We start from the raw sequence: 27,417 nt of genomic DNA, 5'->3' as shown, positions 1-27,417 counted from the left end.
TAGCCGTTATATAGCAGTTTATAGTTGTTGGGAGGGGTAATTAAGACATTTCACAACAAAAAAAAAAAATCAAAAATCTGACAGTTACAACGGCTAGAACCGCCGGTTCGAACCGGTTTTAACCGGCCGGAGAACCGGCGGTTCCAGTCAGGTTCCGACCGGTTCTCTGGAACCGCCGGTTCTGGTTCCTCATTTGCAGGAACCAGAACCGAACCGGATTTTTCCAGTTCCGATTCCGGTTCTCACCGGTTCCGGTTACGGTTTCGGGCCGGTTCAAACCGACGGTTCCGGTTCCCGGAACCGTAGTTTGGCCATGCCTAGATATACGTAAAATATGGGTGAATGTAAAATATGAGGTGAGAATTTATTGAATAGTGTCATTTTACACTCTATTCTACTTCCTCCCTCTCCCCAAACATAGCTTTAAACTCCTACTAGAATCATGTTTATCATTATTTAGCTATGGAGTCTAAGCTGAATTCTGAATTCACTCTGTTAATTTATATTTGCAGTGTACTTGCCATGTTCAATGTTCCCTCTCAGTCACTTTCACATTTCAACAGGAAAATAAATACTTTAGCTTCTCACTCTCTCTCTCTCTCTCTCTCTCTCTCGATTTACAGGAAATACAAACCTCTCAAATTACATCAGCAAATAAACCCAGAGTGGGCCACAAATTGACAGTGTCTTCAAATTTTTGTATTAAATTTTTTTTTAAAAATAATATTATTTAACAAATTGAGAAAAATAATGTATTAATAGAGTGGATATAGCTAGGCTTGGCCACGGTTCCGGAACCGGAGGTTCCGGTTTCGGAACCGGCGGTTACGGTTCCGGAAAAACTGGAACCGGAACCGAACCGAAAAGGTCCGGTTCCGGTTCCGGTTTGGAACCGTCCGGTTCCGGTTCCGATCCGGTTATAAAACCGACGGTTCCGATCGGTTTTCCGGCGAATCGCATAATTTTAAATTTTAAATTTTGAAGACCGGTTTAAAAAAAAAAAATTATTTGAACATAAAAAATTAAAAAATACACCTAAAAAATTAAAAAATACTTCAATTAAATTTATTTTTTTTAAAGACTTGAACATAATTATTTTTTTTAAAAAAAATTTTCAACTGAATTTATTTTTTGTTTAAAAAAGTTTGAACATAATTTTAAATTTTGAAGACCGGTTTAAAAAAAAAAAATTTGAACATAAAAAATTAAAAGATACACCTAAAAAATTAAAAAAATATTTCAATTAAATTTATTCTTTTAAAAACTTAAACAAATTTCACAACAAAATTTAAAAAAAAAAAAACCTGACAGTTTGGCTAGAACCGCCGGTTCGAACCGGCGGTTCTAACCGGCCAGAGAACCTGCGGTTCCAGTCCGGTTCCGACCGGTTCTCTGGAACCGCCGGTTCCGGTTCCAGAAAATTTGGAACCGGAACCGAACCGAAATTTTCCGGTTCCGATTCCGGTTCGGCCCGGTTCCGGTTCTCACCGGTTCCGGTTACGGTTCCGGACCGGTTCGAACCGACGGTTCCGGTTCCCGGAACCGTAATATGGCCATCTCTAGATATAGCATGCTGTAAAAATAATTGAAAGAATATTTTATAACCTTTTTCCCTGCAAACTTCATTGATGCAAAAGTATGTGGTAGCAGAACCATCATCCCACCTAGTGGCAACCACAATCAATCAAGCTTTATCTATTGACATATAAATACACACACATATATATATATATATATATATATAAATTTGGCTTAAATAGATGAAATCTTTTTCACACAAGTAGCTTTCCAAGTTATAATTTTGTTAGGAGTTGCATGCAATTATTTTATTTGTGATTGCTTGAACACATAATGATGGTGAATTGGTGATGGTGATGGTGATAGTGGTGCCCTTTGCATCCAACAAAAACTTATTAAGATTGCTGAGTGCAAATCTAGATAGGTCATTTTCAGTCATTTTAGCTTCTATTGCTCATCTCATTTTCTTTTAAAAGACATTGCATTAAAAAAAAATTATATACAGACGTAAGATATAGATTAAAATTATCATAACAGTAACAATAATAACTTAAATCTATCTCAAAAGATACTAATTATTAAAAAAATAAATAAAAAAGAGAAACCGGTGACTATCTGTGAAAGAAAAACAAAGAGCTTTTAGTTTTTATTTCGATTTCAGATCTTTCATCACTCATTTCTTGGTATGAAATGGTCTTCTAACTGAATTATTCTAAAGTTATCTCCTCATCTTCCACATGACATGCATTGTATATGTTTCTCATCTAAATAGCAGTTTTTCCAATCTCATTTATTCTAATGTTATTTTAGCTATTGAGTGCAAAAGGAGAATCCTTTTGTGGGTTGTAAAGTCTAGTTTACGTGCACCCAAGGACATTTCCTTGTTTCTCAGAAATAGCTTTTCATGTCTCTTTAGCAGAAAATATCAATTTAGCTGAGCAAAGAAAAGGGAACATAAATGCAATTTTTTTCCAAAAAATAAATCAAACTAAATCTATTTTATTCGGTCAATTATGTACTCGGTTTGGTTTGATTTACCAAATATAATTTAATATTTGGTTTTATCATTTTTAATACAACCAAAACTATTATTTTTTATGCATTCTAGAAATTTTTCATTCGCGAAATGCTAATTCATATAGAGCCATCGAACCGGCCCAACCAGCAACCAAGGCTGGATGCGTTATATGGACTGACAGCAAACGACCGGATCATTCAATACGACGGTATGAACACGATACCAAGGCAAATCCATGGAAATACCCCTTTATTAACGAAAAATAGACACTATGTAACTTTATTGCACTGAAAAAACTATGTTATGGACCTCCCTTTTTAAGTGGATTATCTCGGAAAAAGAATTAATATTTTTTTTATTCTTTTTATTTTAATAATAATGTAGCAGTAATAATGTAACAATTCAACAGACATTTGATTCACGTAATTTATATAGGTAAAGATTTTAATAATAAAAGTCTAAACAGTTCCTTGCTATATGATTTATATTTGAACAATGTATAGAATTTATTAATCTTACAAAAATAACCACTATTTACATTATATATATTTTTTTGAATTAATACTTTTATATGATAATTTATTTAAAAATATTTAAAATAGTAAATCTCTGTGAGATGTTATTATTAAAATTATATTTAGTATTTTTATTTATATAACATATTAAAATAAAATTGTAATATATTTACCTTAAAAAATAATAAGTTATGAAAATAATTTTGTTCAACCTACTAAAATTTTGTTAAAAATAATCAGCATTATCAGTTAACAGCCATAAGCTAGTGTATCCCACGTGATCGTACGACAGAACGGCACGCTTTCTATCCTCATCGTTAATAGATTGGACGACATGGCAAAGGATTCATTCAATCGCCGTTGAAAGCTAAGGGCACTGGCTTAAACCCTAACAAGGAAGCTCATCAGAAAAACCAGACTTAACTAAACCGAAAATGGGAAAGAGAGACAAAAAACCACTGCAATCATCCTCCTCCGATGAGCTTCTAAACACTCTAGGGGACTTCACTAGCAAGGAAAATTGGGACAAGTTTTTCACTATTCGCGGCAGCGATGATTCATTCGAGTGGTACGCTGAGTGGACTGAGCTCCGACAACCTCTCCTCTCCCTCCTCCTCGACGGAGCTCCATCTTCTGCAGACAATGATTCTATTCCTCCTACTTCTTCGCTGCAACTTCTTGTGCCTGGTTGCGGCAATTCGAGATTATCGGAGCATTTATACGACGCCGGAGTTAAAGATATTACTAATATTGATTTCTCGAAAGTTGTGATTTCCGATATGCTTAGGAGGAATGTTAGAGAACGGCCTGGGATGCGGTGGCGCGTAATGGACATGACTGCCATGCAGGTCCGTTAGGGAAATGTTTACTATTTCTGTGTATTTTCATAACTTCTCGAAACATCTTCACATACTTTAAATTTCATTCTCGTTATCTGTCTTAATCTTATTATTGTTTTACTGACTGTTACCGTGTTTACCAGTTTGCCGATGAGACATTTGATGCTGTTGTTGATAAAGGTGGATTGGATGCTTTGATGGAGCCAGAGCTTGGGCCTATGTTGGGTAGCCAATATTTGACAGAGGTTGCTTGGCATCTTGTTTTGGGTTTTGTGTTTAATAGTGTAGTTTGATTGGTTTTGGAGAAAGATTTTATCTGTTGATTATTGTAGGTGCAAAGAGTTCTGAAATCTGGAGGGAAGTTTATTTGTCTTACACTGGCGGAATCTCATGTTCTGGGTACTATTTGTTTTAAGTCCCAGACTATGTGCACGTTTTGCTTTTTATTTGATAGTCTCTTCAAGCATATTTCGACTTCAAGTTATCTGTTTATGCTAAGATCTTTAATGTTGAAATTTTTCTAATTACTCTGTTCAGGTTTACTTTTCTCTAAGTTTCGGTTTGGCTGGAAAATGAAAGTTGGTGCTGTCCCTCATAAACCATCTACCAAGCCTAGCCTTCGTACCTTTATGGTGGTTGCTGAGAAAGAGATTTCTACTGATTTGCACCAGATAACAACATCGGTTAATCACTGTTTTCTTGATTCCAGCGGAAATCAGGTAGTATTACTTGTTTCCTCCTCTATTCTTATAGATAAGATGTTTCTTTAGCAATCAATTTAGGGGCATACACAACGTTCATGGCATAGTGTAAAAAGATTATACATTCCCTCCATCTTTAATATATTTTTTTTTTTTCTGCAAACCATCGGTATCCCAGACCCTATTACCAAAGACCGCCTAATCCAGTTCGGATTTTAATCACATTTAGGCTCTTCGCCTCTCCCTGCAGGTGCTTTTAGTGGGGATCAAAACCAATAGCTCTTTCCACATGCCCAGCCTGCGTTGCTAACTGAGCGACAATTCTAGGTTAATATTTTAATGCATTGATAGGAAAAAAAAATGTTTTTAGTGAAATATTTTTAGATACAATTGTTAACTTGTAATGGATTGTTCTTAATTATTATCATTAAGCAATTAGAGTCTAATGTTAAAATATTGATTGTCAATGCAATTTACATGGCATTCCAAGCCTTTGGCTATATGAGATTTGCCTTCAACAAATAGATTACGTGTATTTTAATTGCCAAATGAAACTAGCCTTAACTTTTATGTGAACCTCGGCATAGAAGTCTGATGAATGCATGACAGAACTTGGTGTATATATTTTTAGGCTGCTGGTCTGCATGAAGCTCTTGAAAATGAAAACCGGATTCGGAGAGAATATGCCAGTTCTGACATATTATACTCTCTTGAAGATCTGCAACTAGGAGCTAAAGGGGACTTAACAAAGCTTAGCCCAGGACGTCGATTTCAACTCACTTTAGGTGGGCTAGGAGGTTCTTGTTTCACTTACAGAGCTGTACTTCTTGATGCCAGGGATCTTTCTGTCTCATTTTCATATCATTGTGGTGTTTTCATTGTGCCTAAGGTATGGATAGTATTTTTTTTTTTTGGTTCAGATTCAGTGCATGGGAAAACCTTTTACTGGTTTATTTGTCTAAAATTAATGGTTTGTTTCTTGACAACCTGTTTATGAAAATTAAAATGAAAGTGACAGTAAGGACATGGTTACCTAGTACTGTGATAGGTTTGAATTTGATGATCCATTACGGCTTCTGTAATAATAGCTCACAATGAAAGGTGGTACTTGAGCTCAAGTCCTGACCATCTTCAACTTATTTTCAACCATTATTTCACATAATGCTTTTATTCTAGTTGTCGAGTTGTCAAATTTTGGGAACTATTTTTCCTTGACTTCCTGTTCAATCTTCATGCTGAAAAGGATGAAATATCCCCTTGCCTATTCTTGCCCAAAATACAAAGAGGTTGAATTTGTCTCTTAATTTTTTAAGTTATAATGCTCTCTGGAGTCATAATTTTCCATTTTTTGAATTGAAACTGCTACTCACATCCCCAATTTACTTTTGCATATTCCCTTTGCCATCTATTCTTGCTACGTGGCTCACCATATGAACAAACAAAATGGGAACTGTTTTAAACAATGGGTGAAACTTTTCTGTTAAAACATGATGGGTCAACCAAATTAGATCATAAAGGTTAAATGTAATGGGAGAAACACATAGTTACATTGTTTCACTGACATAGAATTGTGATTCCACATATTAATTTGCATTGTTCATCTGATCTCCTTTTGTTGTGTTATTTTTCTCCTTTTGCTTTAACATGTGCATGAAATTTTTTAACATAGGATGCAGTAGGATTAAAATTATGTTGTTTCAGACTCGAGCTCATGAATGGCTGTTCTCTTCAGAAGAAGGTCAGTGGATGGTGGTTGAAAGCTCAAAAGCAGCTCGTTTGATTATGGTACTTTTCTTTCAATAACAAGTTTTTTTCTGTCTGGGATATCTATGTTCCTGAATTGTTATTGAATTGCATCGTCTAATCAATTTATATGCTTAATGAAGGTTTTACTGGACAGCAGCCACATTAATACTAGCATGGATGACATTCAGGTAATATTTCATCCAGTTCTCTCATTAAAAAGTCATCTCTCTCTGAGGTGACAATTGGCAACTATCTCTTATTGTGACTATTTTTTGGTAGTGATATCTAATGCTTGGTAATCTTTCAGAAGGATTTATCTCCTCTGGTTAAACAGTTGGCACCTGGAAAAGATGACAATGGAGCACAAATACCGTATGTTATTAATATTATTCACTCTTTGATAATTTTGCTACTGTGACATCTTAGACAAGATGCATTGAAGTTACTCATCTTGTTTATAAAATGAAATGCATTGTCAATTCATTATTATACTAAACTAAGGTTTTTCTTTGATTCACATCCTAATTTTTGGTTTAATGGGACTTTATTTCTACAGTTTCATGATGGCGAATGATGGAATCAAACAACGAAGTATTGTGCACAAGGTTCAACACTCTCTTGTGATGCTATTTGATTCTCTTTAGTCATGAGAATGTGGTTACCTGGTGAAGTTTGTTATCTTTTTGTTGCTTTTAGCTTCTCTCTAGGAAAAGGTGGAAAACAACTGGAAGTAATGTGAATATAAAAGAACTTTTTTTCTTTACACCACTTGAATTCAACTCTGCTTCATAGATGTCTCGTTTTGCCATTTTGTTAAAGTATTAATAAATGGTTAACCGCTGTTGATGTTTGAATTGCCAAAACATGCCCAATTGATTCTTATCCATCTCAGTTGTTGCTGGCATTTGGTAGGTTACATCTTCATTAACTGGTCCAATAATTGTTGAAGATGTGGTTTATGAAAATGTTGATGGTGATATTAGTCGCTTTTTGCCATCTAAAGATTTGATATTCCGTCGCCTTGTCTTCCAACGAACTGAGGGCTTGGTGCAGTCTGAAGCTCTTCTTAAAGGGGGTGAATATTCCCCTAAAATCACTGAAATAGACAGAAAGAAAACTACTTCATCTTCCAAATCCAAGAGAAGAGGAAATCATAAACGAAATGATGGTACACATGTATTTGATGTTTTTTCCATGAATTACCATGCTTGATGATGTTGCTCAACTTGTTTGCATCAATTTATATTTGACTATTTTTGTTGTCTTTTGGCTTATTTGCCTGTTTGTTTTTTAATTAATTCAATTTCAATATTTGGCTGGTCAAAATAATATATAATTTCAACAGAAAATCTTGCAATAAAAAAATTTGTATTTATAGCATTTTTTTCCTTTCATTTTATTGGATTCATTGGAAATTTGGTTGCTAACTAGTTGGCAGATGCTGTTACTGTCAGATTCTAATGAGAGAAATTGACATTCCATTGACTTCATTTTTTAATTCTATATGTTGTTTTCCTGATGTTTTGATTTGAACTTAGCAGTAGTGGTTCAAATGTATCCATAATCTTTTAGGGATATTGCTCTTGTATTTCATTGCCCAGATAAATTGCTTCACATTTTGTTACTTATAAGCTGGCTTCTTGTTTATTTTTTTTATTATTTTGTTCTCATTATTGTAGAATCAAGCAACCGACTGAAGGTTTATCATGATTATTTGGCTAGTTCTTATCATACGGGTATTATTTCTGGCTTCATGTTGATTTCTTCTTATTTAGAAAGCGTGGCATCAGCTGGGAATATGGTAACCGTTACTAATGCTTTTGTAGTTTTTTCTGCATGCCAAGTGAATTTATCCTGGCCTAGAATATCATGATAGGTCTTGAGATTGCTGAATTTTAGTTTTTTTTTCAGGCTAATGCAGTTGTAATAGGTCTTGGAGCTGGTCTACTTCCAATGTTTCTCCACAGATGTATGCCATTTTTGCATATTGAGGTAACCATAACCTTTGATAACATTCCGAAAGGGAAAAAATATCTTTTATTCCTTGATTAATTAGGGGGTTAATTTGATAATTGTTCAATCCATAGGTGGTGGAGTTAGATCATATGATACTTGATCTTGCCAGGGGCTACTTTGGTTTAACTGAAGATAAACATTTGAAGGTAATTTGCTATAAATTACACTTTTGCCTTTTCATTCTTATCAATTATATTTTGGAAGTTCTATCTTTGCTTAGAAATAGTTAGCACTTGCATCAAGTGTTAGTGTTTAGTCCAGAATGTCTCATATACTTTTCAATTATAAGAGACTCCTTTGCCATTATTCTTAAACTTTCTTCCTCTGACCTTCACTTTGCTATCCTCATGCATTTTAGGATAATTCTCAACGTTTTTTATTCTACTTGGTAAAACTGTACTTACATTTTGTTTGGAAAGGAGAGGAAAGAAAATAATGAGAAATTGTCAATTTTTTTCCATAGTTATTTTCTGCATTTATTTTTGGATATACAGAAAGAAAGAAAATAAATATATATTCCTTTGTTTGGAAAGGGTAAAATTTTAGATGAAAGAAAATGTTGTTATTGGAAATTGATAATTATGCTTTTATTTATTTTTAAACAATAAAATATGATTCTAGTTAGTTTGGGCTATTCCTGTAATTTAATAAAAATAAGTGAAATTTTCAAGTTCCTCCATTATTTTCTTTCTAAATTGGAGAGATTCAAAACATGTGGGCCCGGATGGAAAATTAGTGAAATATTACTTCAATATTTTTCCTCCCTTTCTCAAATAAGAGAAAACATTCCTTAGATATTTTCCATGGTTATTTTCCTTCCTTTAAAAAAAAAAAAAAAAGAAATACTCCTGTCCAAACAAAGGCTTGAAATCCGCTCTATCCTTAAGCACCTGAGCTTAATCTAATGGGTAGTGATCTTTTTTTTTTTTTTTTTTTTTTTTTTTTTTTTTTTTTTTTTTTTTTTTTGTTCTCCATGGTTCTGCATGTTTGCTTGCACTTGCATTTTGCATCCATCAGAATTAGTAGCATGTACATCGCAAATGATTGTAGATATTTTTATCTATCATTTTGTATTTTACAATTCTTATTTGAAATTGCAGGTGCACATTGCTGATGGGATTAAGTTTGTTAGAGAGGTTAAACACTTTGGAACAGGTGATGGACTGCCTGTCTTTCAATCAGACAAGGATGCTTCTGGAAGTTCACAGCCATCTTCAAATGGAAGTTGCTTTATGTCTCATGCAGAGGGCGGAATGAGTTGTGGGGTTGATATACTTATTATTGATGTGGACTCTTCAGACTCGAGGTACATGCAGATATTATATTTCATGCAACAGAATCTGAGTATCAAATTATCAGAAAGCATGATTTAATAAATTTCATTATTTGTATTTTGTCTGTACAGCTCTGGAATGACCTGCCCAGCTGCAGATTTTGTGGAGGAGTCTTTTCTTCTGACTGTAAAAGATTCTCTTTCTCAGCATGGTCTCTTTGTAGTTAATTTGGTATCGCGGTCCTCAGCGATTAAAGATATGGTTATTTCAAGAATGAAAACGGTAAGAACAGAGAACTTTTTTTTTTCAACACTTATTCGTTATAGCATATCTCCACTTTTTTTACGCGAGGAATTTTCTTGAATTTTTCATTGGCTATATGCCTTATTTGTTCTCATTAATGTCTGAAACAGCGAATGACATTCTAAAGGAGGGGAATGCAGTAGATATAAGATTATATAAAATTAAATGACTGATCTTATTGTGTTTTAAGGAAACAATCCTCAACTGCTATCCTCAGATTTTGCCATACATGATTACAAACTACAATTAGATGCACTCCTTTAAGGAATCTGCTTGTTTCTAATTCTTTCTATATTATTCGTTAGGTCTTCAGCCAACTCTTCTGCCTTCAGCTTGAGGAAGACGTCAATATAGTTCTTTTTGGTCTTTGTTCAGAACTTCGCATGAAGGAGGATTCCTTTCCTGAGGCTGCTCTCCAGCTTGAGAAACTATTGAAACTCAATCACCCAGAGATAAGCGAAAACATTGTAGATACTGCAAAGAAGATCAAACGTTTGAAATAAAAGGCAATTTCCCAAGTTGAAATTTTTGTTGGCTTGTGAAATCATGGACGATGTATCTAAAAGATGAATGTGAAGAGTGAAGACAAACCAAGGTTTTTGTGTGCTGGTAACAAGGCCACGCGGTAATTACTCTCGACTGTTGGTTCAATTGCTGGATGCAAACAAAGTACAAAGAGGATGTGAATTGGATCGAAGTCGGATTTTTATCTGCTTGTTCTTGGAATTATCAGAATGTGTTGAGAAGTATTGATATGCTCGTTGCTTGTGCCCAAGTTCTATCTGTAAACTTATTAGCTGTGTATTTTTCTTTTGTATTTTACTGTTGTCCTCATTGATAATTTTGCTTCGAGAGGATTTTAAAGAAGTACAATTTTTTATCAGGTCTTGGTGGCAGACAGGTAATTCCCTTATTGAGAAGCATCAATTGACATGAGAATTTGGATCTTGTTTGTACTTATTGATGATGACTCGTCCTGAAAATCGAAGTTAATTGCAAGCAAAATAGCGATTTTGAAATTCTTTGGTGTATGAGGTCCTCACCCCTTTCTAGGACCGCACAATTACATAAAACTAATTATAATTATGTGTTATCTTAAATTAAATTAACAAGAAAATAATTCAGCACTAGCTTTCCAGGAAAATAGAGGAAAAAAGTAGAAGAAAGAAATGGGGTCAAGAATTACCACTCGCCAATTAGTCAAGTCAATGATGTAAGTCAACTGTTTATGGTCTGTTTTCTATACTTCTTTTTCTTCTTGAAACTATTTCCAAATTTTCTTGTTGAAGCATTTTGGAAGTATTCTTCTTTCTTGGCCTTTGTGAAAGAACTTTTCAAATATACTTTTGTTTGCCGGATTGTTAAAGTTAAAAAGGAAAAAAAAGAAAAAAAAAAAATAGAAACATAAAATCACAACTCTTTTCGTTATGCATTTGTCCAGAACAAGCTCATATCTGCTTTGAAGATAAATGGCAGTGAGTTTTTTGTTTCCTTTTTTTTTTCTTGATCTTTCTTTTTTAAGCAGTACAGAATTATATCATGGTTTTTTTTTATATACTCATTGAATTGTAAGATAAATTGAAACCCTTTTATGTTTGTTTTTTCCTTTTCTTTTTTAGCAAATTGTAATATCTGGGTTCTCTTGAGTTGTTTCTTGAGTTTGATCTGTACTGGGTATATGGTTTCACAAGTATTATGATAATTCATAGATGTTGAGTATAATAATTTTCAGAATCAAAGACAAAATACTAATGGTTGGTTCAGGAAAATTTGATTTCTTGGAATAGTTTCATTAAAGGTGCAGATTGTACACAGTACACACACCTTCTGTAAATAAAAAAGTAATAGCATATTCTTTTGATAAAGTAAGCTGGATCTGGTTTTCCAGATTTCTGTAATGAGATGGTTTTGTCTTGACAAACATTATTCTTGATACAATGGCCTGTGTAGGAAATTTGTATTTTGAGGATGAGTGTGTGAAAAAAAATGGAAGAATTAAGTTGTTAAAGGTGAAAAGATATGAATAAAAAAAGCTGTTGGAGAATTTCATGCTTCTTTCTTTAATAAAGTTTTAATAGTGAAAGTTGCAAAAGGTAGAGCTTGAGCTGCTCATTTTATATGTCTTAATCAACTTGTCATCTGGTCCTTTTTCCTTACAGCAAAGCACAACTGTGCCCAAGTTTGGCAACTGGGAAAATGAAGAGAATGTGCCGTACACAGTCTATTTTGAGAAGGCAAGGAAGGGTAGGAGCCAAGGAAAAATGAATCGAATTGAGTCTCAAGAAAACTCTGATAGTTTCAATACCAAGAAGCCTCCAATTCAAGCCTCTTCCTTCCAAATGGGGCAAGAAGGGACTGATTTGAGGTCAACTGATTCTTCATTGCACCATAGTTTCAATGCCAATGATGCTGGCCACAGAGATAGTCCAAAACCATTAAAGCAAAAGCATGATCATAAAAGAGGTGGTCGCCGTGATACTGGTGCTCGGAGAGTGGCTGTAGACTCACTTAATCACCATAAAAGGGGTATGCAGAGGAGTGCAGTCTCTGACCTCAGCATTGAACATTCACCCAACCGGACAAAGGTTGGAGGGAAAGGTAATGGACTGTCTTCACTGTCATGGGAAAGAAATGGTTCATCCGATGGCACCCACGGCCAAGCTCCCATGACTCCTGGAACGTCCCGATTGAGATCAGCCACTCAAGCTGATGATACTGTAATTTTAGTTCTATCTTGTTATCACATTTTTAGCTTCCCATTAGCAGCTTATCAGTTTCTGCATTTTCCCATATCAGTAAAAAGTCGTCCAAGAGGACTGCAAAAGGTGAAATAATTTAGCTAATAATTGATTGCTTAAGAGTAAAAGAAAAGAAAAGGTCAAGACCTTTAGGTAGCCTCTTTGTTGCCACTCTTTTACATGGTTGTTATTAGTTAGTATTTGCCATTCTAAGTGCAGAGAACTTTACAGAAAGCTCTACTATGTGATGAATCAGGAAACAACTTCCGAGTACTTTTTCCAATATTTTTTTTCCTTTGCAAGGTGCATTTGTCTCTACTAAACCAATGCAGTATCTAAGACGATGATGCCATTCTGATGTTGCAGCCGGATGGCAGTGCTGCTGTTCCGAAATTCGGGGATTGGGATGAGACTAACCCTGCATCAGCTGATGGGTACACTCATATTTTCAACAGAGTGCGCCAAGAGAGACAGGGTGGGGCAGCCAAGGTGCCAGTCCTACCAACTGAACGTTCTCATTCTAATGGACAGAAGAAGTATGGCAAAGAAAAATCCAAGGTATGTTAGTTATTCCAACAAAGAGTTACAGTTTGCATAGAGTTACTGCAATTGTCGGACTGACACAAACACACAGAACTTGAAATCAAGATTAAAAGGCTTCTGTTGTAAATTCACAAAACCTGTTATCTGCTAACTATTATTGTGATTGATTGCTTATCTTCTTAACTGTGCATCTTTCATTCTAGCAGAGCTGCTGCTGCTTTCCATGGTGATTTTTTCCGGTGATATGTTCGAATAGGAGTACACAATACAATACATATAGTTTGGCTTTCAGTTTTCAGTTTTCTGGTGATGTGGTTGAGGGAATAATCATCATCATCCGCTTTCAGTTTCACTGTTTTCCCTTTCTCTTATATCTATAATGTACCATGCACTATTTTTTGTTCCATAGCGTCAATGAAATAAGAGAGTTCACAATTATTAACAGGCCTAAAACATCAGTCTAAGAAGAATTTCTCATTAACTTTTCTTTTTGGTTAAAAGATCTTACGCTGTCTGATATACAAATACTGCTAGACTAAACCTGCGAGTGGAAGCTTGTGACATGTTTGATTTTCTATGATCTAACAAAGAAAAGATGATCCTTCGAAGTTAGAACCTACTATCTAAATTGTTACAAGTAATTTTTTATACTTCCAATTTCATTCCAGTTCAAGAAATCTTTAGCTAGTGCAATTGCAGAAGCCATAGACTGTGCAGCCAAAGAGAAATTGCAGAAAGAAACTACTAGCATTTAGATTAAGGAATGTAAAAAAGAAGATAAAACTAGACATGGACACAGGTTTAACGGTTTTGACTCTTCTAACCTTAAAAAAAGCTTATTATAAACGACCTGACGTGGAGCTTAAAAGGATAAACAAAATGACGCAGTTGGTACTTTTCATCCGGTCGTCGAACGATCGCTCGTGTCGTGCGACGTGCGAACGAGTTAAAACAGGAAAGGCAACGTAAACTCTTTCTAACGTTAAAAAGAGGTTATCGTAAACGATCTGACGTGGAGGTTAAAAGGATTACCAACTAAACTTGGCTCTAATGATATTTTCCGTTTATAAACAGGCTAAAGAGGTATTCGTAAACAATAAAAAAATAAAATCAGCCGCAATAAATTTCAAAAATGACAATTAATTCACCTTTTGGGTTCTTTTTTAATATTTTTTCACAAAATCTTCTGACACCAGAATAAGCATATCTTCATATGTTGGTTTAAGTTTAAGTGCGTTTTAATTACTTCATGGGAAAAAAAAAACACTTTATCAGTCCTAAGAGCAACTTTTTCGTGTAATTAATCAAGAAAAATTTCAAGTCAATTTATGCATCAACCAGGGAATTGCTTCAAAGAGCTTGGTTGGTGGCAATTCATAAGGTGCATAGAGAAGCAAATAGTATGGCAGATTTGTTACCATGAGATCCTTCATACTATTTGGGTTATGGCTGATACAGTTAGGACTTTCATGCCTCAGGTTGTTGTTGTGTGATTTGGCCTTTTATCCCTCTTTGAACTTAAAAAAAAAAAAAAAAAAAAAAAAAAAAAAAAAAAAAAAAAAAAAAAAAAAATTCTCGTACATTCAAAAATTCTCTCATTCTAACCTCATGAATCTAATTCTGGTTTATGTTTCAAATGTGAAACAAGTAAAACCCAACTTCAATTGGTGTTTTCACCATAATATCTGATGTAGTAGTCCTGGTAAATATGAGATGTATATAATATATATCTACATGCACAAGAGAGACTTATTTTAAACATGTCCACATTGTCTGTGTATATATATATATAGTATGATAATACATAAATACATATTATATGGATATAGGTGTTACATCCAACAACTATAAGATACTGAGACAACACCTACACAATTTGGATATCAATTGCAACAGACGCTTCTGACGTCAAAATTGAGAGAGACCGACATTGGATGATAAGACACATCTTGCCTCGACAGCCAAGGTCTTCACAATGCCACGGCAGGGATCACTGTCAAATACAGCATTTGATATTGAAACACTGCATTTGTTTCTTCCTAGACAAGCCTGCAGAATAGAATAAAGATACAAGTCATGATCTGCTTAGCAAAACCACCCTTGTACACACACTTTCTTCAATTCAGAACAGAGAGGCAACATAAAGCCTCAGCAAGAATTGCCTCTCAATCTATAGTATTATCAGTGTAGAATCCTTCCTTTGCAAGAGCACTGGGAAACACAACTCACAATGTTTGTTGTGTCTCCGAGAACTTGTGATAAGCTAGCTAGAGATGCCATACTTTGAGTGACAAGCTAGGCCTCCTAACCTAAAACTTAAAAGATCCACTGCATACCTCGAAACTAAAAACATTAAGATGTGTCAGAAACAAACTGAACCATAGTCTGCCACTGAATTTCAAAATAGCACCATATAGGTGATAGAAAGTTTTTCTGTTCATCTGAAGGCCCCATTATGTAGTCTATTTCCAACTGCTTCACATGATTTTCTATATGTCAATAGCATCTATGCACAATCATTATATGAAAGGTTCCAATTCATGCATCACTATTTCAGTGGCTGCGATATTCCTTCAACTTCAAATATTAACGTTCATCCTCAGAACCTGTAACCTGTTGGTATTTTTTTTTTTTTTTCTTTTTGGGTTTTGGTTTGTTTGGGGGGTTGGAAGGGGACCTAGCAGAAGTTTTGTTATTACACATACCTTGGACACCACAGACAATGAATTGGGTGAATGGCAATTGCCTCTAGAAAACTTCTGGCAGCCGCCTCGGGGAGTTCCATAGCTAGCAAATTCTATTGAGGAAATTACATACCCTTCTTGACACTGTAACTGCATTTCTGGTGTCATATCTTCAATTGAAATAGCTCCATTAACAAAACCTGGATGATGGAATCTATTCTTGATAGGTGGATAGTGGGTTTCTGACACTTGAGCACAGATCACACTGGCTGAACGCAACTTTACTGAAGTCTCAAATGGATTCCCTCCTGTCTCCTCGAAGATGACAAGTAAATTATTTGATGCCCGTAACCATGACCGTGGGATGTGGTACCTGGACATTGACATGGCAACTAGTGGCATTAGGCCTCTGATTTTCACAATGATTGTTACGTTATGGATCAAGTAGACTCCTAATCCATGTAAAAGAAGCAGCAATAAGCCATAAGATAGAGATGTGTGCACATGCAGACATGAGCATTTTAATGGAAGTATACCAGGTTTGAGTAGGCTTCCCACAATTTGTTCTACACTTTCCAGAACTGTAGGCTCCCTGATAATTGCAATTTATTGAGCATCCCTCTTGTGGAGCAACCAGAGTCCAGTATCTTCCTATGTGATGGCCATTTACCCAAGCCTGGCCCTTTCCCATGCTTCCTAAATCAAGAGCAACTGGGTCAGATCCAGCTGGTGCATCAAAGTACGTCTGCATGAATTAGGAAAATAAGGTCATTTCAGGAATGAATGAAACATGAAAGAGGTTATGGGAATTTTCAAAAACTGATGATCACAATAAAAAATTTAAAAAATAAATGCCAGGATCTACTTGAGGCCAAGGAACCTAACTAGGCGGCCAGGAGAACGTTCTTGTTATTCAAAATAACAAGAAGCACAAGAGAAAATTTGAGACAGTAAAGACAAAGTAGAAGATTTGATAAGATTATGATAATAAAAAGATAAAACTAGTGATTGGCATAAGTGAGATTTTATAAGTCAAATCACTGCATAAAAAACCACATCAAAATTCTGCACAATGGGCTCATGCAGTTTTAAATCCAGGAAAAATGAGATTTACCTTGTACCAGGCAAATGTCGATGGAATATCATTAAGAGTCAATTCAGTCCATTTTGCCTTTTCATTATCTTCAGCTGTATAGATTTGGAGGAACTCACCCTGAAGTCCCACCTGAAAAAAAAGAATCCACCCAATTCTTTAATTGTAGAAAGAGAAAAGAGTAAATAGCACTCTCACAATAACATGATCAAATCTTGGTACTAAATCATAGAGAAGAAATAGAACTCAAAGTAGCAGCCGTGTTTTATGGAGTTCTAATATGTTAGATCACCCCGCCCCTTCTATACCATTGTATAGGTGAACACCATTAGACTCAAAACTTAAAGATTAACAATAGAAATAGATAGAAATCTATAGTATATAGTTTCCCACAATATAACATGTCCTAATTCAGTAGATCAGATGCATCCAGGATCCAAGATCCAGCGGTTAGATCATAGATTGCTTTCTTTGCTTTGTTCTAAATTTAGATGCCTTCATACGTAGATTTCTTTTATAAGAGACGCTGAACATGTGCAGACATGAGAATTCAACGAATTTGGTCTTGGAAAATGTTGTTCAAGAACTAGTTGCAAGTTCAACAACTGACACTTCACCAAACATGAGAAAGAGAGACTGCTCACTCCATGACTTTAGGCGCCAAAAAATGAAACCAAGGAAACCAGCTTAAACTGTTGATTACATACCTGGTAGGTCCACAATAATTTTGAGAGGTCTATATCTCCATCCTTGAATCCAGTAAGCTTAATTTGTCCTATAAAGCCTGCTCCATCCCGCTCTAAGAAGGCACCATAATTCTGCATCATTGGCATAAATAATCAGTAGTTAAGATTCATTCAGGTACATGATAATACATAAAAATGGATAACTAGAATTAAATAAAATGCCACAAAATATAATGAATTAGCCTGCCAATAACCAATTACTGACACAAGATCTAACATCACTGCCTAGGACACATTTGACCAGTAATGAAAGGGAAGAATCTGGCCAAATCATGCAGAATCAGGACTACAAGGGTTCATCATATTCATGAATCTGCAACCTTAGAACTGCCAGTTGCAACCAGAAATACGTACTCCAGCTCTCCTTAGCTTTTACTTGGCAACCAAGGTTAAAAGAAATTTACAGATTGGTTAGCATATAGAAATTTTATATATGGCTAGCAGATAGATATAACAAAGAAACAAAAATGGTTAGAATAGCAAAAATGTGAATATATGGCAAATTAAGAAGATTTCCCAATTTTTTGGGTTTGGCTGTGGTAGCAGGGAAGCATAGTAATGCAATTTATAGAAGGTTGCTAACAGCCACAGATAATCCTATTGTCGCACAAACACCATTCCAACAGAAGTTAGCTCCATTTCCTATATCATATCAAGAGCCGCCTGCAATGAGAAAGAGAGAGAGGAGGAGACAAACATATAATTTATCTTCTTTTTTGAGGCCCATCACTCCCTTTCCAGAATCCTCTTTCCATGTGAAATATATTTTATTATTGTCCTACGTAATTTTGCCAATCTAAGCCAATGGGACATGCCAATAAGACAACTTGACAGTCAGCTACATAGCAGCTGGGAAACAAGTACTAACATCAGAATATATTCAAATTTTGACAAGAATACCAAACTTTACCTGCAAACCCACTGTCTGGGACACCAACACTAGATCATTATATCCTTTCTGAAATTGAACTGGTTGCACCACCTTGACCCAATGACCGACCACACTGCCTTTATTTTGAACAGAATAGCAGCAGCATAGACATCAAAGACAATATATAGGATAGTGAGATTTTTAAAACAAGGCAGCAAGTATTAGTTAGAAGTACCTAGTATTTAAAAGTAGAAAGATATTTTGCTTTAGGGGAGAAAAAAAAAATGGGCCAGCACAACTTTCATAAGAGCTGCATAAGTATTTTCTAAGGGCTAAGAGGATCTCTTAAGTAGCAGAAATATTGTGGCCCAGACAATTAGAACATCTAGGATGTGTTCCAGGTATATCAAATCATGTTTGTACAAATGAAAGCAATTTCATAGGTGCACTGTAGAGTTTCATGACCATTAGCCCCCATCCCAAACCAATGAAGAAGAAGAATTTGATAAATTACCTGTAAGCTGGCCATTAATGAATACACGTAACACATCACGCATGCTATCTATTGTAACTGAAGGAAGAACTTTATTTTCCTCCCAAAGTGCAATGTCATCATCAGAAACATATATTCTACATTTCAAAAGTGAATTTAATTAGGCGTCAGTGCATATAGAAACTAAATCAGCAAACATAGTAATTATCTAACTTTTTTCCAATGATGTGGTTCAACATAAAGTTCGTGACAGAAATAAACCCTGCCTTTTTAGCATTGAGGATAATCCTAGCCAACGTAAAAGTTTTTGAGAGTTGGAATATACTGGGCCTATAGCATTCTATCAAAATTTTTAAAGAAAAAAAAAGCTTAAGTGGATATCCATTATAAAGAAATTTCTTACAGAGTTGAATGCTTTTGTAGTTTGCAGCCATATCCAAGACTAGACAAGTACCTGGTGAAATACCATAGGTAGTCAGAATGGTCCTTTGTCACGTTCAAATGCTCCAATATGCCTTGCACTGTAAAATTGTTCTCACTCCAAATGCTGATTGGCTCTTTTATAGTCATCCAGGATGTTGTCGTAAGGGACTGTTCCTTCTTAGCCAAGATTTGCTTGGATGTAGAAATATCTGGAAAATAAGGCAAAGCAAGCTCTACAGATTTGATAGAAGTTTGTGCTGCTACCTGCTTTTATGGGGAAAGATATGGAATAGTAACAATAAGGGATACAAGCTAAACTCCAGGAACAAAAAGAAAAAACAGCTAAATCTCATCATAGACTGAAAACTAAGAAGTTGTAGCTTGTCCATACAATCTTCATCATTTGAATATTTAGAAATGGATCGTCTTTTATCATTACTATAATCCACAAATAGGAAGAGCAACAGATAGAGAAAGACTTTGGCAAATGGAAATGAATTTATGTCTCATCATGTGTAGATGACTGCATTCCTAGTAGCATATAATAAAAATCTGAAACACCCTAGATAGCTAAACAACCACCTTGAGAAAGAATTCAAAACTGTCTTCACTTTGCTACACTTTCCAAGAAAATTGTGAAGAACATCTAGAACAGTATGGCATTTCATCCCATCAACCATGCAGACCAGATCAGTTAAGAGAGAGATACATTCTTCAGAATTATCCCAGATATGATATCCAGATATTCTGCACCTTTACTTAATACAACAGTTTAGTTGAAGACAGATCTAAACTACCTCATGACAAATAAAGGTGTATAACTTCATAACGGACCTTATATTAAAATTTTCAGGCCTCAAGTATCAAAAGAAAATAAAGGGGGGAAAATTATTCCTAGTGTCAGATAAGTGCCCAATTTTATGAATGTTGGAAAAGACCTTACCTTGGCAGTGTTGAAGATGACATTCCTGCAATCTGGCAATATGCTCACTGACCACGGTGGTAAAGTATATGATTGACCAAAGAATCTCACTGTGACTGTTCTATGCTCATCAATATTCGCAAGAAATGCAGAGCAAATGCTTTGACTTCCATGCTGAGTTAAGTTCAGGTCTTCAGTGTGAGCATTTGTATGGTACAAATGTGCCTGAAAGTAGTGACACAAGAAAAAAAAAAAAAAAAAAGCTTCAATATAAGCCAGAAAAGAGCATAAGGAGAATAAAAAGTACGAAGCACAATAGACAACAATTCACTTGCAGAAAAGGGACAAAGATCCATCCAACCAGAACAAAAGATGATTCTGGTAATATTTGCCTAGCAGTGTATTTGTCTAGAACTTCGTGCTCCAACTAGTCAGTGCAATTTTGTTAAATGGAGAAAGATATCAGATACAGTAGTATTATTAGTTTCCAAATATTTCAAGTTGGTCATTTCTGGAGAGTCAATATATTAACTCATTTCCCACTTATTAGATGGTTATAATTATGTCCTCATTTTTGACAATCAACTGCTACCCTTTAAACTTTGTTACAATAAAGGTGACTTGAATAGACCTTTCCAAGATATAGGAAAACCCTGGAATCTACTTTTAAAAAAATAAATAAATAAAATCCACTTACAGAAAGTGTTTACTAATGATGTATATCCCTTGACAATTTCAATTATTGCTTACATAAGGCATTTTCACATTAGAGTACATTTAGTAAAAGTGAAGGTGATTATCCCAGCCATGCTGCTCTCTCTGACTTAGCTTCAAAACTTTAGCGATTTACATAAGCGATATCACACAGATAAATTGACAGCACAAATAACTTCCACTAGGAAACATTCAATTTACCACAAAGTAGAATCCCATATTTTATCTCAATGCAAACAAGATCAATGTGATTTAGAGGCAGAAATGAAAGAAAACCAGGGTGATGAAAGGTGTATTGGAGATTGTGATTCTACCATTTGGGAATGGTGTAGAAAACTTGGGGGGGGTAGGCAATGAACAGTAGAATAATCTCCTGGGCCCAAAGACAATGTTTCTCTTCAAATTTGAGGGTAAAGATGAATAAAAAGGCTTATTTAATTGTTCTTCCAAACATAGTGATAGTTGTCATCTATTTTCATACTTCAATAAGAGAGGGAAGGGTGTATATCATAATAATTTCAATATTTTTCTCACACAAACTTCCACCACCTTCCAAACAACACTATCACATTTGTTTTCTCATTTTATTCCTCCTCCCTTTATTTCCCCAACCAACTTTTTATCCTAACAGTGCTGTAGAAAATTTTTTTTCTCTTACATTCAGCTAAACACTTCTAAGAAAATGAGATAGCCAATCAAAAACTACAGTAATGTGAAGAACAGGAAAAAGGAATAACTTTTTGAAAATGAAAATGAGGAATCTCTCCATTTTCTTTGAATCAGGAAGAGGAAGCATTTCAGCAAGGTCTATTCTGCTATAATGGTAAAGAATATAATAATTTTTACGAAGAAAATAATGCTTTCATATTAAGGCAGTTGAGAAGTACAAGGCCAAATCCTGATCAAAATATTTTTAGTCAGTTTATATTGGAAATAACAGCCTCACAAAACATAGATTGCAAAATGAAGCGGTCCAGGAAGCAAAGAAATTAACATCTCTTTTGATACATGAAGCTCAGGGAAACATTAAACTTAAAAGCACTCATGTCAGAAAAGCTAAGAAAACACAGAACAAACCTCTTGCTTAGGTCCCAATTTTATGTACTGAGGTGAATCTGCAGCAACTAGAGCTGGTTCACAAAGCTTTATAGCAGCATGCAGTTCCTTCAAATGCCCCCATTTTGGCTGACTCAACAGTCCTAAATGGGAAGAGACACAGAGAGAGTATAGAATGAGGAGCAGAATCTTCAATTTGGGCTTCTATCTGATGCTTAAATTTGGCAAACATATATAAGCAACTTATGCCTGAATTGAAAGTTGTTTCAAGATAAGGAAAATTGTTTTTTCTAAATCCAATTTACACCTACCATATTCATCAATTGGAGCATCATAGTCATAACTAGTTATATAAAATGGGCCACCAGCAGTTCGACCAAAGTTTGTTCCACCAAAATACTGCAAGTTGCAACATGCAGTATGCTTGTCAAAATATTGCTTGTAGACATCAATGGTCTTTACTGAATGAAAATGATATATTTCCGCAAAGGATAAAGAGATTTATTATTGAAGAAACTATGAAATTATTTGTTGCTCATTTAATTTTGCATCTTACTTAACAATAATTGTTAAGAAGTGAATCCTAGATCATAGAGAGGCCTTATAAATGCAACCATTATGGGGCTATGGTTGTAAAGAGCCACTCCATTTCAGATAGTTCATTAGCTTCCTTGATTAAATCCATGGAAATAATAAAAGTTTGTCTGCCTCCTGTTACAAGGAGTAACACCAAATTTGTTTTGCTGCAAAATGAAACTTAGCAATTGTAACAAAGAAATTGAAGGGAAATACTGAATATGCAACTCATAACCAAAAAAACTGCAAGTCTAATATTTTCCCACATGTACCACGAAGGGATATCATTTGGCCCTAAATTAAGTGGTCCATTACTAACAAGTGAAGTGAACTGGAATTTTAAACCATGTAACTGACAGACCCAACAAAGCACACAAGATGGTACATCCTCATAACTTTTTGCAAGAATAATACTTTCCCGTGTATGTTTTGATAAATTAAAATAGCATTCACTTCTCTATTATACCATATAGTAATTCTGGAAACTCCCTCCCCGTTCAAAAAATCGTGCAACTGCAAAGGCTAGGTCTTCAACTGGCCTATGAGGCAAGTTTCCACCCCAACTCGCATACCTTCAAAAAGCCAACTTAAAATGAGGAAAATCCTGCTCAAATACTTGCAGCAGCATCATTAAGACAGATAAACGCAAGTTTAGAAATGAAGCATTAAAAACATGCTTAAATTAGCATGCCTTAAAGAGTCAGGAAATGAAGGCACTATATCCTAAATGTCTTGGGCAAAATACACCCACAATGTGGAACCCTGACAAGGGAAGAAAAAACCATAGAATTTGCTCAATTGAATATGTAGATCACAAGGAATTGTCATACCATCCATCCCAATCCTCTGTCCAAATTATTGGTTTCTTTGGGGAATTTGGCTTATAACCATCACAATAGTATTCATTGCATGCATCTATCTGCAAAAATTAACCAAAATATCAAAGGAATAATGATTCATCAATTCAGAACTAATTACATTGCAATTGACACTACCATTACTAAAACAAATAAATCAGAAATTTGTTTGGCAAAATATAATTGTAAATTCCTGTCATATTTTCAATATTGTCAATATAGAAGGCTGAGCAAAATTTTGAATGCAAAATAACATAGTTTACGAAACTTAAAAGACATCATGTATAGAAGGTGAAGACCTTACAATGTTTTCAGGAGCATCAGTCTGCCTGCACATTACCCATGGAACCCCTGCACCAAGCCCTAGAGCCATCTTGGCAGCCCACTTAACATATTCTTTTCCCCCAGGCCCAATTGAGTGTTCAATGTTTCCATATTCATTTTCAATCTGTCAAAAATTTATTTATAGTTACATCCTATTTTCCAATGGAAAATTTTCATTCTAGTGACTATATGAACTGGTTGGACAGTAGCTTGGGTTCGTTTTACTACAAAAAAATCACAAGTGGCTGAAAATAATGGCTCAAAATCTCATCTCCAAATCATGTCAGGCGATTCCCAAAGAAATGAGAAGAAGATTGCCAAATAAAATGTCCAAATTTTGAGTGATTCCCCTTTCTCATATGATGTATCACCATCTCCATAAGACACAAGAAGTGTCAGAATCAAATCAAACAGAATGAGATTCTAATTCGATCTCCTTGCATATTGAAACCAAAAATAAGCCATCGATCTCACAAATAACTCAGCCTTACAGAAAATAATAAATAGCTGTTATGCACAAATTGGAAATTAAAATTGTCTTACAACCTGCATCATGATAACTGGACCACCTTGCCAAGATAATAGCTTTTCGTCTCGCATTAGATCTACAATCTTCTTAACAAACCGTTGCATCTCCTCCTGCAGACATTGACTATCATAAAAAAAGTAACAATACTCTTTATGAGACTTTTGAATCAATTTCAACAGACTCGCCATCTTTTTCTTCTCAAATTCCACAAATTTACTTGTCAGCATCAGGTAGTTATAATAGATCCTGACAATGACAATGAAGCTTTGCAGAAAATATTGTAATAGTACAAAGGAAAACAAGAGATCAATTTCCAGAGGGCAAAATAGAAGGTACAAGAAATAAAAAAAAAAAAAGATGAAGACAAATGATAGGAATGATTGCTTGACCAGGACACTAGATGCCACAAAGGAGTATGGTAGAGGGGAGGGAGAGAAGGAAGGAGGGAAATTAGATTACTTATTGCAAAGAGTCCAAGGCATGATCATTATCTTCCAAGCTAATAGATGTATAAAATAAGGTCAAAGCTAAAAGGCACAGTGTTGACACACAGGGAAAGATGGAGAGAGAAAATCAAAGATAAGATGGAAGGTTTCCTAGCCTCAATAGAATGATTTGAATTTTATTTTTCTTTTTTTTTTTTCAATTCTACATTCTAGCATAAGGTGGTACAATCAACTTTAAAGTGGCAGTCAAATTCAAACAGATTGTTAAATATGCATTACCCAAATATGCAACTGTAATCAACTCATAGGCCGATGATACCTTAAAAGGAGCATTATCTGTTCGAAAAACTATGCCAGGGATATCACGCAACCACACTGGGAAGCCCCTGCAATCATTGTCAACCAAAATAAGAAAAATTATGAAAGAAATTTGGGTTTTTAATACAAGATTAGCAAATATGTCCTAATGCAAAGCATCAAGCAAATGCCAGAAACAGTGAATGATTAATTACAAGGAAGAAAAAAGACTAAAAATCATTCTCTAGATGGATTTTTAATAAAAATAAAAACTTCCAAAATATAAAGGAAAGAGAAGATGAGACCCAAAATTCCATTCTGCACAAACATAAGGACCTATACGAAGATGGAGATAGAGTCCACTAGCTCCCACAAGCTTCACAAACTTGACAATATCATATCTTCCTTCAAAGATATACTGAAAGCAATAAAGTAATGTACAGTGTTTTAGTGAAACAATAACAAGTGAAATTAGAAAAGCCACCATGATAGGCCACGATCAAAAACTAGCTGAACTAAAATTAATTGCACCTGTCCTCTAGCTGGCTCATGTCCATTCCAAAACACATAAGTCTGAATCACATCTACACCACCTTCCTTGCTCTTTGCAATCAGATCAGGCCACATCTGAAATTACATGAAATATGTAAGACGTGAAAACCTTGTCATCTGAAAACCAATCATGAAAAATAAAATTGCCGCTACAGATGAACAAATAGACTAACGCATATTGCCAGAAAGAGACGCTGTTAGCAAAAGATATACCGCACACAGAAACTACAAAAATAAACAAACGCATCAGATTCGTAATGAAGGTTGGCTAAATCACCATCCACCTTGACCTTGTAAGGTCTAACCATAGATGACTACTGCATTCCCCAGACTAACTTAAATGATCTCTTCATCCAAATAATTAGGTCAGCAGGCATATCACTATAAAACAAAATTGGTTCAGTATTTACATAACTTTTCTACAGTTATCACACACCCTCATTCCAGTAATTAGGCTCCAAAAGTGAAACAAGCACACATCCTATCACAGAATAACCATAAACCAAATATAAGAATGAAAAATCAGGGCCAGTAACAGAAAACTAAAGAAGCATTACTTGCAGAATCGAAATTCAGCCAGAGTGAAAAAAAAAAAAACATAGAAATGCTTTCTCCTTTTTTTGAAGTCCTAAAACTTCAACAAACAGCAACAATTTCTACAATTCTTCTGATCTTCGATAGACTATGAGCAACAAGCACAACCGTAAGAATAAAAAATAAATTATCTAATACTTAATTTAAAAAAACGAAATTCAGTTTTCTCCTACTAAACATCATTATCAGCGACCAAGCAGTGACAAAAAAAAAAGTAGAATACGAAATTAAGCACCTCGGGAGTGGCGCGAGGATAGTGAATTCCGCCAGAAATGAGCATCCGACGATGACCATCGATGATCAGTGAGCGATGATCATAGCTAACGTTGAACGGTTTGAAGAAGTTGGCGGATACTAAGAACAACTGAATATGAATAATTATTAGAGGTAAAGACAGACATTGAAGCACAGCTTCTCCTCTTCCTCTTGCTACCATTTTTGTGTTTACCAGAAGAAAAGCAGAGACTGAAAAATAGCAAATAATCGGCAAAGACCGAATGAGTCATAATAAAGTAAGGCGAGACGCAGAAGCAACCAACTGCCGATCAAAACGATGGTTTTTTGGATAATGACAGGTTGTCTATCGGGTTGAAGAGATTTTTTTTATACGGGTCCGAAAACCGGGTTTTATTTTATCATTACCCGCCAAAACCGAAGGGCATAATTACAAGTTTTTAAATTAATTCTATATATTTTTGCAATTTCGTTTTGGAGTAATAAATTTAGGGGATCAAGCAATTGAATAATTAAAATTACCATGAGTCGTAATTTTGTTTATTTGAAATAATTAATAATAAATTAATCATAACGATTGACATTATTCTTACTGAGCTTATTTATGTAAATTCCTTGTTTTTCAAAACTTTTTGTAATAATAATTGTAATGCTTGTTAGTGTTCTCACAATTACTGGGCTTGTTATTGATATAACAGCCTAACAGGCATTATAATTAAGTTATTTAAGCTTAAATTAAGACAATACTTTAATTTTTTATAATTTTATTATAACAAAATAAAAATTTATTTTCAC

The 27,417-nt window shown here is 34.9% G+C and overlaps 3 protein-coding genes across 6 annotated transcripts; 2 read left to right on the top strand and 1 right to left on the bottom strand.

Moving 5' to 3' along the window:
* The first annotated feature begins 3,373 nt into the window (after positions 1–3,373).
* On the top strand, positions 3,374–10,813 carry LOC105633155 (S-adenosyl-L-methionine-dependent methyltransferases superfamily protein). Its single transcript, XM_012215717.4, has 16 exons — positions 3,374–3,899; positions 4,034–4,135; positions 4,223–4,289; positions 4,428–4,609; positions 5,223–5,480; positions 6,293–6,376; positions 6,478–6,525; positions 6,645–6,709; positions 6,894–6,942; positions 7,250–7,505; positions 8,017–8,138; positions 8,249–8,329; positions 8,425–8,499; positions 9,454–9,659; positions 9,759–9,909; positions 10,236–10,813. Exons 1-16 carry the CDS (start codon positions 3,486–3,488, stop codon positions 10,431–10,433), a joined length of 2,358 nt encoding a protein of 785 aa, XP_012071107.1. The 5' UTR covers positions 3,374–3,485; the 3' UTR covers positions 10,434–10,813.
* A 390-nt stretch (positions 10,814–11,203) lies between these two features.
* On the top strand, positions 11,204–13,649 carry LOC105633153 (RPM1-interacting protein 4). Of its 2 annotated transcripts, none has more exons than XM_012215715.4 (4): positions 11,204–11,405; positions 12,090–12,647; positions 13,035–13,226; positions 13,415–13,649. In XM_012215715.4, exons 1-4 carry the CDS (start codon positions 11,400–11,402, stop codon positions 13,439–13,441), a joined length of 783 nt encoding a protein of 260 aa, XP_012071105.1. In that variant the 5' UTR covers positions 11,204–11,399; the 3' UTR covers positions 13,442–13,649. The 2 variants fall into 2 exon arrangements, with proteins under 2 accessions (XP_012071105.1, XP_012071106.1); XM_012215716.4 differs by having other exon boundaries at positions 11,207–11,405; positions 13,418–13,649.
* Positions 13,650–14,960: 1,311 nt separating this feature from the next.
* On the bottom strand, positions 14,961–26,940 carry BGAL9 (beta galactosidase 9). 3 transcript variants are annotated; one of them, XM_012215713.4, is made up of 19 exons: positions 26,624–26,940; positions 25,774–25,869; positions 25,548–25,660; positions 25,265–25,331; positions 24,517–24,609; positions 23,951–24,094; positions 23,620–23,708; positions 23,256–23,361; positions 22,525–22,612; positions 22,235–22,356; positions 20,465–20,668; positions 19,553–19,788; positions 19,120–19,235; positions 18,645–18,742; positions 17,696–17,806; positions 17,010–17,120; positions 16,432–16,640; positions 15,917–16,268; positions 14,961–15,260 (listed from the first exon to the last, which is right to left on the bottom strand). In XM_012215713.4, exons 1-19 carry the CDS (start codon positions 26,822–26,824, stop codon positions 15,120–15,122), a joined length of 2,697 nt encoding a protein of 898 aa, XP_012071103.1. In that variant the 5' UTR covers positions 26,825–26,940; the 3' UTR covers positions 14,961–15,119. The 3 variants fall into 3 exon arrangements, with proteins under 3 accessions (XP_012071103.1, XP_012071104.1, XP_020534473.1); XM_012215714.4 differs by having other exon boundaries at positions 19,553–19,785; positions 26,624–26,939; XM_020678814.2 differs by lacking the exons at positions 25,774–25,869; positions 26,624–26,940 and having other exon boundaries at positions 24,517–24,622.
* Between the last annotated feature and the right edge of the window lie 477 nt (positions 26,941–27,417).

Source organism: Jatropha curcas, chromosome 7 (assembly GCF_041381405.1).
Source record: "Jatropha curcas cultivar XTBG-Jc1 chromosome 7, XTBG_Jcur_1.0, whole genome shotgun sequence".
Taxonomy (NCBI): domain Eukaryota; kingdom Viridiplantae; phylum Streptophyta; class Magnoliopsida; order Malpighiales; family Euphorbiaceae; genus Jatropha; species Jatropha curcas.
This window is presented reverse-complemented; position numbering and strand designations above follow the sequence as displayed.

Bases quoted from the DNA above. Each gene is read 5' to 3' on its own strand.
- BGAL9 (XM_012215713.4), bottom strand. From the start codon at position 26,824: ATGGTAGCAAGAGGAAGAGGAGAAGCTGTGCTTCAATGTCTGTCTTTA. The intron at 24,095-24,516 runs GTTGTAAGACAA...AATTTTTGACAG, and splicing joins GTCCAGTTATCATGATGCAG to ATTGAAAATGAATATGGAAA. The intron at 16,269-16,431 runs GTATACTTCCAT...GTCAATGTCCAG, and splicing joins GGGAAGCCTACTCAAACCTG to GTACCACATCCCACGGTCAT.
- LOC105633155 (XM_012215717.4), top strand. From the start codon at position 3,486: ATGGGAAAGAGAGACAAAAAACCACTGCAATCATCCTCCTCCGATGAG. The intron at 6,526-6,644 runs GTAATATTTCAT...GTAATCTTTCAG, and splicing joins CTAGCATGGATGACATTCAG to AAGGATTTATCTCCTCTGGT. The intron at 8,139-8,248 runs GTAACCGTTACT...TTTTTTTTTCAG, and splicing joins TGGCATCAGCTGGGAATATG to GCTAATGCAGTTGTAATAGG.
- LOC105633153 (XM_012215715.4), top strand. The intron at 12,648-13,034 runs GTAATTTTAGTT...CTGATGTTGCAG, and splicing joins CCACTCAAGCTGATGATACT to CCGGATGGCAGTGCTGCTGT. The intron at 13,227-13,414 runs GTATGTTAGTTA...CTTTCATTCTAG, and splicing joins ATGGCAAAGAAAAATCCAAG to CAGAGCTGCTGCTGCTTTCC.